Source organism: Hippocampus comes, unplaced genomic scaffold, assembly GCF_001891065.2.
Source record: "Hippocampus comes isolate QL1 unplaced genomic scaffold, H_comes_QL1_v1.1 scaffold144, whole genome shotgun sequence".
Lineage (NCBI taxonomy): Eukaryota > Metazoa > Chordata > Actinopteri > Syngnathiformes > Syngnathidae > Hippocampus > Hippocampus comes.
This window is the reverse complement of record NW_017805782.1, coordinates 210,592-219,974: the sequence shown is the minus strand read 5'-3', so window position 1 is coordinate 219,974 and position 9,383 is coordinate 210,592. Positions and strand designations below refer to the sequence as shown.

The 9,383-nt window shown below is 57.5% G+C and overlaps 2 protein-coding genes and 1 long non-coding RNA gene across 4 annotated transcripts in view; 2 read left to right on the top strand and 1 right to left on the bottom strand.

Moving 5' to 3' along the window:
• cdc42bpb (CDC42 binding protein kinase beta (DMPK-like)) overlaps positions 1-1,471 on the top strand; it is a 14,778-nt gene extending 13,307 nt beyond the window's left edge. For both annotated transcript variants that reach the window (XM_019884927.1, XM_019884925.1), the window contains 2 exons: positions 583-691; positions 863-1,471. In XM_019884927.1, the coding sequence (XP_019740486.1) occupies positions 583-691; positions 863-981 (228 nt within the window). In that variant the 3' untranslated portion in view covers positions 982-1,471. The remainder of the gene's footprint in view (positions 1-582; positions 692-862) is intronic.
• Positions 1,472-1,545: 74 nt separating this feature from the next.
• LOC109524830 (uncharacterized) lies at positions 1,546-2,715 on the top strand. Its single transcript, XR_002170020.1, has 2 exons — positions 1,546-2,288; positions 2,402-2,715. It is a non-coding gene; the product is annotated as an uncharacterized LOC109524830 (long non-coding RNA).
• Positions 2,586-7,957, bottom strand: vipas39 (VPS33B interacting protein, apical-basolateral polarity regulator, spe-39 homolog). The gene is made up of 18 exons (XM_019884933.1): positions 7,517-7,957; positions 6,243-6,345; positions 6,023-6,166; positions 5,914-5,949; positions 5,418-5,482; positions 5,279-5,335; positions 5,107-5,199; positions 5,001-5,034; positions 4,797-4,899; positions 4,670-4,697; positions 4,514-4,587; positions 4,138-4,213; positions 3,922-4,056; positions 3,626-3,667; positions 3,375-3,551; positions 3,053-3,142; positions 2,858-2,962; positions 2,586-2,704 (listed from the first exon to the last, which is right to left on the bottom strand). Exons 1-18 carry the CDS (start codon positions 7,595-7,597, stop codon positions 2,684-2,686), a joined length of 1,464 nt encoding a protein of 487 aa, XP_019740492.1. The 5' UTR covers positions 7,598-7,957; the 3' UTR covers positions 2,586-2,683.
• Between the last annotated feature and the right edge of the window lie 1,426 nt (positions 7,958-9,383).

Below are 9,383 nucleotides of genomic sequence, written 5' to 3'. Positions count from 1 at the left end.
CCCACACCCCCCACTCCTCCCCTCTCCCATACACCCCCACACGACCAATCGATGATGTCAAAACGAATCGATTCATCGCGGAGGTCTTTGTGTGTTTCGAAATGCTTTTTGGACACCGAGTTCCAAAATGTCTTGGCCTTTTTTTTTTTTTTTTTTGAGCGCGTCACATTTTTGCAATACGACCTGTGAAAGTTTGCGCAATCATTTGAGAAGAAGAACAAAAATCCAACTCGACCTTCATTCATAAATCTTGCCAAGTACCCCGACAGACAGATTCACCTCGTTGAGTCCTTTTCCGTTGTAGCGCCATTTTCCTTCGGTCCTGGAAAATAGTCGGTCAGTTCTCCCAACATGTTTTCACCACAAAGGGCCGCCGGGCTCCGAGGTCAAGGCGACACCACAAGCATGATTTCAACCGGTCTCCTTTTTGTTGGCCGCCGTGCATGACGTTGTGCCAAACGGTGGCTCGAGGCGCGTTTGGGAAAGGCGCGTGCGTCCTTCATATGGACACGCGCCGCTTTGTGCTCTTCTGGTCGTGTGACCTGTGCGCCTGCGCCTGCGCGTGTGTGTGTTTACGCGCAGGGCGTCCCGTCTTCCTCTCAAGAGGAGGCTGTCAAAGACAAGCCCCGCCCACTGTCCAGCATCTCCCGCCATCAAAGGAGCAAAACCCAGATGACGCGCACGGCCTCAGGTGTGCCATCGTGCTCAACTTTAGCCGCCGGACGAGTCAGGTGGCTCGATGGCGCTCGCATGTCGCCACCGAGCTCCTTTTTTTTTTCACCGCGAGTGATGTCGCGCGCGCAAAAGATTTTCTCCCGTCTCGACCTGAGCTTGCCCGTGATCGCTCTCCTTTCTTTTGTAGATTTTGGGGGAGGAGCTTCATCTGGCGGCACTGAGGAGGCCGAGCCGGATTTGGAGCGAGAGGTGACGCCCGCTGTGGAGTCTTGTATCGACGTGTCCTCTGACACCTCGGCTGATTGATTGATGGATCGATTGACTTTTGCGTCTGAAGTGTTGCTCGCCGCCACCGCCGACTCACACTCTGTACTCTGAGCCTTCACTAAACGCACCCACTTGAGCAGGCGCGAGGCCTCCGCGTTGTTTTGCATTTTAACGCCCTTTTATTGCGGCAGTCTGTTGCGCTTTTGGCTCTTATCTTTGGAATTTTAAGTTTTTTTTGCTAGGAAACGCCGCGCGACCTCTTTTGACTCGAGGTCGTCAGTCCCTAATTTGTACCGATGAAGTCTTTTCCTGTCAGACTTTGGCGTGAACAAAGAAAAAGAAAGAAACACTGTATTGAAGTTGCACATGGTTGTTCTTTTGATCCTCCTTGCACCGTTTCTCCCCCCCCCCCCCTTAAGTGTTAACCTGCCCGGTTGGCTGAACACTACTGTTGACATTTGTTCTTACCCCCCCCACACACACAACAACAACTTGGTCATGATGACAAACAATAAAAGAATCTACTGACGCGGCGGCGAGTTGTTTGATTGACAGGTTGTCGCGATCCGGCGAGCGTCCGCAAGAGGGCGCTCGGGCACGCGCTCGCTCTTCCGCTTTCCGGCCAAATCTTCCGCTCGTCGGCGTCGCGGGCGGACGACGCGGCGGTCGAAGAGCGCCGACGGCTCGGGTAAGTTTCAGCGTTTGCGTGCGTGAGCGCCGAGACGCGGCAAGCTCGCATCCAAACGACTGACTCGGCCCGTCTCCGTTGCGCGCCCCCTCGTCGGCCGGCCAATTCCAATGCGACGCGACGCAAAAAATGTTGACCCGCCAAATGCGCGCGGCCGCCGACTATTTGGCCTTCACGTTCCTCCAAGACGTTGGGCAAAATGAAGCCGTTACTCGCGGTGGTTTGCGTCGTCGGCGCTTCCTGTTTTCGGGCTCTCAGCTGTTTCAAATGACCGCTGATCGTTTGGGGCTTCTCCGGACGCTTTGCTTTCCCTGGCTTGGAGACTCGGGAGGCGCTTCCAAAACGGATTCGATTGGGTTAGTTACCCGTTTCCCAAATGTATTCCAAGTACCAGAATAGTAAAGTCGTGCGACTTGAAGGCGTCATTACTTTTGGATTACCCGCTACAAACCAAAAACACCATCTCACCATCCGTCCTTTGGAGTCACTCCCCAAACAGCAAGCCAAAGCCGTCACGTCCCAATGCAACCGCTGAGCCGTCGGCCAACAAAGAAAGACCTTCCCGTGGGGACGACCGCTGAGCTCGACGCTTCATTTCGGCCAAGTTGCCAACGCCAGCGGACGGCTGATCGAGGACTCCGCCGCTCGCATTCCAAAAGTAAAAGTGCAAACTAATTCACATTTCTCAACAATGTAACTGATGATGTGGGGGGTGGGGGGGATTTTTGGTATCCTGAGTCCCTAAACCCCCGTGTCTTGTGTTCCTCCCAGGCCTGAAACGTTTTTACCCAGAACCCCAACGTGCTCTTGACTGGGACGGCGCGCTGGACCGGTTGCCAGCCCATCGAGACAAAGACGCTTTCACACGAGGGCAATTTGGGAGGCCGTTTGGAGAATGCGGCGAGGGAACATCGCAGCCTTGGCTCGAGCTGTACAGTCAGACTCGTTTTTTTTCCTGGTTGAAATCTTTTTTTTATTTGAACGACGTCGAGGGTCTGAAAGACGACGAGGATGGCTCGGACCGCCGTTGATTCGCCGGGTGCGAGATGGCCCTCAATTCTTCCACCGGATTTGCTGAAAGGGGACCAAAAAAAAAAGGAAGCGCTGACATCGACTCCCTCAACTCGTCCTCGTCTTCCTCACCGAATCGTTGAGCAGCTAAAAGGGGCCAAAAAAAAAAAGGAAGCGCTGACATCGACTCCCTCAACTCGTCCTCGTCTTCCTCACCGAATCGTTGAGCAGCTCGTCGATCTTCCGCTCCGCCGCCGAGCCCGCCTCCACCTTCCCTCGGTATCCGAGCAACAGCCGTCGGTCTTTGGAGTCTCGGTACGTCTGAAGGGGGGGGACAGAGACGGAGGGGGCTCGTGTGATGCGGCCGGCGGTCCGGCGGGCGCGCGGCCTTGGCCGGCCGCGCTCACTCACGTTGATGACGAGGTCGTGACACTTGTGCTGGTGGGCCAGCGCCATCCTGGCCTCGGCGTCGTCCACCAGGCCCACGTAGTCCTGCAGCACCTGCCCGACGACAACGGCCCGTCAATCGCGGCCCGCTGGGGGGGCGGGCGACCGTTGGCCCGCAACCACACCCAAACGTCCATCGTAAAAAAACGGAATGTAACTTTTTCCCTCGACAGACGGTGAAAGGGCGGGTGGATCCAAACGATCGAAAAGCGGGACTCGATCGTGGCCCAAGCCAGCCCGACGGAGCGCGTGGCGGGCGACGAGCAGCCGGCGGCAGGGGACTCACCCGCACGGGGGCGGCGTTTCTGTGCAGGATGTCGACCACCTTTTGGAAGGCCAGCGGCGATTTCTTCCTGGTGAAGCCCAGCCAGCTGCGACTGGTGAAGAGCGCGTCCACGTCGCTCCACGACTTCTGCTTGGCCCGAGCGCTCAGCGCCGTCACGAAGAACTGCTTCTCCGAGATCTGCTCTCGGCACGCGGCGCCGGTCAATCCGCGATGCCGCCGCCGCCGACGACCGCCGAGCGGAAGGCACTCACCTTGAAGCTCTGCCGGACGTTCAGCGGGCTGCTGAAGCTCCCCTGCGGACGCAAGGCCACCTCAGCGCTTTGGGACACGAGGCTGGACCCGCGTCCCAAGGGAAGGTGTTTGTGGACGTGACTTTTTGGCTTTGTTTTCTTTTGAAATTCCCAGCAAAAGTGCAGGGAGCGCCCGGCCGGGCTCAGCACAATCTCCTCCTAAAGAGTCGGCTGAACCCGTCGCGCGAGTACTTGGCTCGAGTCAATTGAGACGCTGACATTTTGTCGGGGCCCATCGTGCGTCGGGGCGAGCTGACCTCGGGTTGGTCGTAGTGGTAGAAGCAGCAGTAGTACAAGGTGGTGATGAGCGGCATGTGGGGGATGGAAGCCCTGCGGGGGAACCTCTGGAAGATCTCCACCTTGCCCCCTCGCTCGGCCTGCCGATCCGCCGCCTGACGAGAGCGAGCAAACGGCCGTCGTCACCGACGCCGTCGCGGCGTGAAACAAAGCGCGCTCGGAAACGTCGCTCAAACCTCGATGACCATCTGGCGCTCCAGCAGAGACAGCTGGTCCCGGACCTGGCTCTGGTCTTCGGCCGAGAACTGCAGGCTACCGATACAAAAACAAAGGCATCGGTGACTGGGGACGGCGACGCCGCCGCCGTCTTCCGGGGAAGACCACCGGAAGCGAGCGAACCCGCAGACGAGGCCGAGCCGCCGCGCTCGCAGGCTGGGCGTCATCCCCGGGAGAAAACACGGGCAAGAACTGGACGCGCCTCGGGAATCGAGGACCGGAGCGGAAGGGAAAAGTGGGCGGGCCGAACAAAAAGCTGCCGCCGCCTTTTCTCTGCCGGCAACAAAAAGGTTCACCGCCAGATTGAGCCCGCATCCCGGACCCCCCCCCCATCACCTGAGGCAGCCCTTGAGGAAGTCCCGCCTCTTCTCTTCATCCGCGATGCTCAGGTGCCGTTTGTACTGAAGCAGCTGTTGCCCGGGAGACACAAAGGTCGAACAAAGGTCGAGTGACCCAAACGTCTGTGCTGTCGGGAGCGTGTGATGGAGTTACCGCCGCGTCCTCCGTGCGTCCCAGAGCGCTAAGGAAAAGAGAAGCGCGCGCACGCAATGCTGACGAAACGGGGGAAAAAAAACGGGCGCGCCACCATCTGGATGAAGAGGAAGGAGTGCGGAGCAACCTGTAGATGTCGCCGAGCAGGGCCTCGTCTCCGCTCTCGCTCAAGTAGTTGAGAAAATGGCGCAGCGCCGTCTGACGGGACGCCAGCTCGCCGATCAAAACTTCTGCAAGTCATGGAAACGGCACAACGCGGCTGCTCGAAAAGGGATCGCGCACGCGCGGCCGCCTCTTTGTGTGTGCGCGTGCACGTGGAAGGAGGACTCACCTTTGCTCAAACTTTTTTTCAGAGAAATTAAAACCTGCAGAGAAGAGTTTGCAGTCGAGTTTGAAATGGCCGTCGGGGAGGGAAGGGCCGACGCTCGCCGCCTTACCGCCGTGATGACGTTTCCGTCGTGAGTGCCCACCGACCAATCCAGCAGCCGCATTTTGTCCTGCAGGCAGCGGAAGCGCTCCAGGGACACCGCCTGCCGCGTATACGCACACACACACACGCGCAATCGGCATCCACACACAAAACACGCGCGCTTAAACGCACACCCGCACCTTCCCCTGCTGCATCCTCTTAACAGTGTCTTGAGGCGACCAGTCGCCAATCAAATCCTGCCAACAAACGACAACGCGGTCACGAGCGCGACCGGTCGCGACGGTCCGGAACGCGAGCGGCGATCGGTCCGAGCCGTACCTGCTTTTCACTTTTCGGTTTGGGGATTTCCGGAGCCAGGATCCTCCCCAACGGGTCGCCCGAGGCTTCAAAACAAAACCAAAAGGGCTGGCGAGGTCTTTTCCTCAATTTGACGTCATCGCCGTCGTCACCTCTCGGAGCTCATCGGTACGCCACGAATTCTATAGCGGAGGATAAAGACGATGGTGGCGGGCGCCCTTCTAAAGTCGGTCTACACATTGTCGCTTCAAAGTTGAAAGCGCTGCTCGGTCGATGCTAATTTGCGTTAGCGCTAAGCTAGCCAGGGCTCAGTTTGCCGGATATCGACGCGGGGCGATGGTCTTGGTTCCCGCTTTCTTGGAAGATGACGGGATGACTGTCGGGAGCCTGCCGTTCCAAGAAGGTTCAACGAGGTGGATGAAACAATTGATCAATGACCCAAAATGATTGCGCTTGAATTTGATGGTCAGTGAGCGCTCGATGAATCAATCGATTGTTGCATCTCAAATCGACTCACCATCAGCGAACGCCGCGACGTTTGCGGCCTTTCTTCCTGCGGACGAGACGTACAGAGAGTCACGCCCGCTCATGTGACCTTCTGACCTCGTGACCTTGGCCCGACCGACCTTTAAAGAGCGAGCTGAGCGAGTAGCCGGAGTTGACCTTGGCCACGTTGGGAGCGTCGGCGGGGATCCGGGAGGGGAAGGCGGGCTCTCCGTCCGTGCCGCCGCCGGCCGCCGCCGCCGTCTCTCGGACGGACCACGAGATGCCTGAGGGGAGCCCGCGCGTTAGCGTCCCGCGGCACGCCGACGAGAATGGAAGGCGCGTGCGGCGCGTGGCTCTCACTTCCCACAGGCTCGCCGCTCCAGCTGACCTTCTCCACGAGGTCGCCGTCGTCTTGGTCCGACAGCTGCGGGAGGCTCTTGACCGCCTCTTTGGATTCTTTCAACTGCACGACGAGACAAAGGTGGACACGCTGCGGGAGTGGCGGCAAACTTTGACCTTTCCAACAGCAGGCGCCAAAGTCACACCGGGGTCTTTCATCTCAACCTCGTCGACATGCTGCGCCTTTGTTCTGACCAATGTGACGTTCCGGCGGCGCCTCGACATCCAGGTGGGAATTGTTCCGTCAACACACTCTTCGATCAACTTTGCCCATTGAAACGATTGCAATTACCGTTCACATTAAAAAAAAAAAAACCTTTGTAAACTCTTCCTAATAACTACGGGCTGCAACTGATGACACTACGGAGTGTCGACAAACGGATTTTTCAATTTAGTTGACTGGAAAAAAAATGGATTTGAATTTCCTTCCCATGACTCCAAACCAGGTCATTATTTGAAATTGTCAGGGCAGTAAATGCATCAATTGAAGGATGATTCACTTCCTAGTTTGCTCTGTGACATTTGTCAGAAAATCACCTCACATGTTGATCCTCGTTTGCGAAAGTCGAGGCAGATTTTTGCAAATGTTTTTTTCTCTTTAACTACCATCGTCGGTCTGCTTTCATGGAGCACGACAGAAACGGGAATAGCGTTACTGTTCATTCGGTCGCTGAATTTTCAAGGATTGGGTTCTACAAGGGTCTCCAAACGCTGAATCCGTCCACCCGATTGCTGTGCCGCGTCATCTGCGAGCAAATTAGTGACTGATTCGTCGTTGCACCTCTCGTGTATTGCTATGTTGGTGGGCTACATGTATTGCTGCACCATTTTTGTTCAGGCGTCTGTCAAGGGTTCCGGAGGACAAAAGCCTGCCGACCAACTGCTTGTATCTCACGGCGAGGGCGTCGCAATATTTTCCGAACACCCTCGTTGCCATTGTGGAAAGTGGGACGGAGTTGCGCCTTCCCAAAACCAAAACAAAAGGAGAGATGCGAGCTGTTGGGGGGTTCACTTTGACGACCTTTTTCGTCCAAAAGGCGATTTCGCTTCTCCTATCTAGTTGGGGGAGTCTGAACCCGCAATCACGTGACTGTCGATGTGGGTGGAGCGACACAGGCCGTTCAGCTGCCGGTTGGCTAAATGTCTTCTCGTCATTCATTGTCACGATCCAAGTGTGTGTGTTTTCTTGAGATTTTTTTGCAAAAGGCAAATCGACTGGGGCTGCGCTGCCTCACCTCGTCGTCGTCATCGTCGAAGGTGAAAGCTTTAAACTTGGAGGTGTTCCAGTATTCCTCCTCATCTCCTCGACTCTTCATCACTTCTGCGAAAAGAACAACAAAGTGACAAGCGAAGCGATGAGCAGGTGAGCCGCGTCGCTTCTGCTCTCAGGTCCGCACGAATCCCGACGTTGCCGTCGGGGAGCGCCGAGGCTTTGTTGTTGTTTTGGAGTCGAGAGCGAGCGAGCGAGCGAGCAGCCGCCGCGCTTCCGGTGTGAGGAGGTCGCGCATGCGCGCGCGCGCGGGCTCTGCCGGGAAATGTAGTCAAGCGGGATCACGTGACCCAGGCCCGCGCTCGCCGCATCGGGCTCCTTTCAAATGAACTCTTAGGAACGTTCGCGATTTCGTTTTCGGCACACGCGTTTCAAACCCGAAACCCGAGTCGCTCAACTTGACTTTCGAGGTGTGTCATGTTCACTTTAGTTCCTTTTGTCCACTAGGGGGCTCCGAATGTCCAATTTTCCTCCAGTCAGCCGCTGCCTGGGTGTCACGTGACAAACCTTTCCAAATCGGAGTCGGAAGGAAACGAGCATGGGGCCGGGGGGAGTCGGTTCGCCGATGACGTCATCCAGCATCTCCCCGCTTCCGCCTCGGGTTGAAAACAGGTGAGCGAGTCACTGCCTTTGCTCTCAGTCATTGGCTGACTAACTCGGCCTGGGCGGGGTTACGTTCATTTGCCCCAAAGGGTCCCTCGCTCCAGACGCACTTTACGATGTTTGCGAGCGAGCACCCGTTACACCGAGCCAAGAAACTGTCCGTTTGGTTTCCGAGGTTGCACGGCGGATGAGACAACGGCGCGAGGTGAGGAAAGGTCAGCCCGAGCCACCTCGGGGCCGCCGAGCGCGGCCTCCCACGCTCGCTCGAGGTCAGGTGTGAGCGCTGACCTTCGACCCTCCAGAGCTTGCTCTTGACCGAGCGCGGCCCACCGGCAGAGCGCGAGTTCATCACGGCGGGGCACCTTGACATACGAGCGGACCCGACTCACCCCCGCCCGAGCAATTGCTTCCGCAACGCTCTTCGTTTTGCTGTGACCCGCACGCGCCGACTTGACACGCAAGCGCCGTGAGGCGGCAGTCAGCTCAAGCAACCCCGTTCAGAACAATTTGCGGCTCGGTGGATAGAACGAGTCGACGTTTTTCCAAAAAGCGGCTTGCCCGGCTGTTTATCGCCCCTTTGGGCTCTCGTCTCGCAAAAGATACCTCAAAGAGAATGACGCCCGCGCTTATGTGTCCACTGCAAACATTTTGGGTTTCGGGTCCAAGAGAGACGAAAGGCGACAAGTCCGCCCTTTGACCGATGAGCCGGCCGGGAGAGCGAGCCCCTTTTTGTTTGGAGCCGGTGAGCGCGAGTCCTCGGAAGGGCCGCCGTGAAATGAACCGCGGGCGGCTAACGTGCGGCGAGCCCGCGAGGCGCGTTGCTTGCTGTCTTGGCGCCAAATGCCAGGAAGTCAAACGATCACGTTTTGCTCCATGGCGGGCCCCCGCGTTCTTTGGCGTCATCCTCCAAATGAACCAGCGTTGTCTTCCAACAGTACATGGGGGAAGGGGTGGTCCGCTACGCCATTGATGTCAACTTCACGTTGAGCCACGTGCCCCACAGGGGCTCCTACTACCACCACACCTCCATCACGGCTCAAGTCTTCAGCGCGTGTAAGGGCGCGTCGCTATCTGGCCACTGCTGAAAAGGCACCCCCCGTTTCACACCCGTTCTCTCCTCTAGTTCCTCCAAAGATCACGGCTCAGTGCTTGGACCGAGGCGTCCTCTTCAGCGTGGCCATGGGCCCCGGAGCCCGCTCGCTGGGGGAGGTGGGCGTTGAGCGCCAGCC

Coding starts and splice junctions, on each gene's coding strand:
- vipas39 (XM_019884933.1), bottom strand. CDS start 7,597: ATGAAGAGTCGAGGAGATGAGGAGGAATACTGGAACACCTCCAAGTTT. Junction 5,336..5,417: donor AACCGAAAAGTGAAAAGCAG/GTACGGCTCGGA, acceptor GTTTGTTGGCAG/GATTTGATTGGCGACTGGTC. Junction 3,143..3,374: donor GAAACGCCGCCCCCGTGCGG/GTGAGTCCCCTG, acceptor GTCGTCGGGCAG/GTGCTGCAGGACTACGTGGG.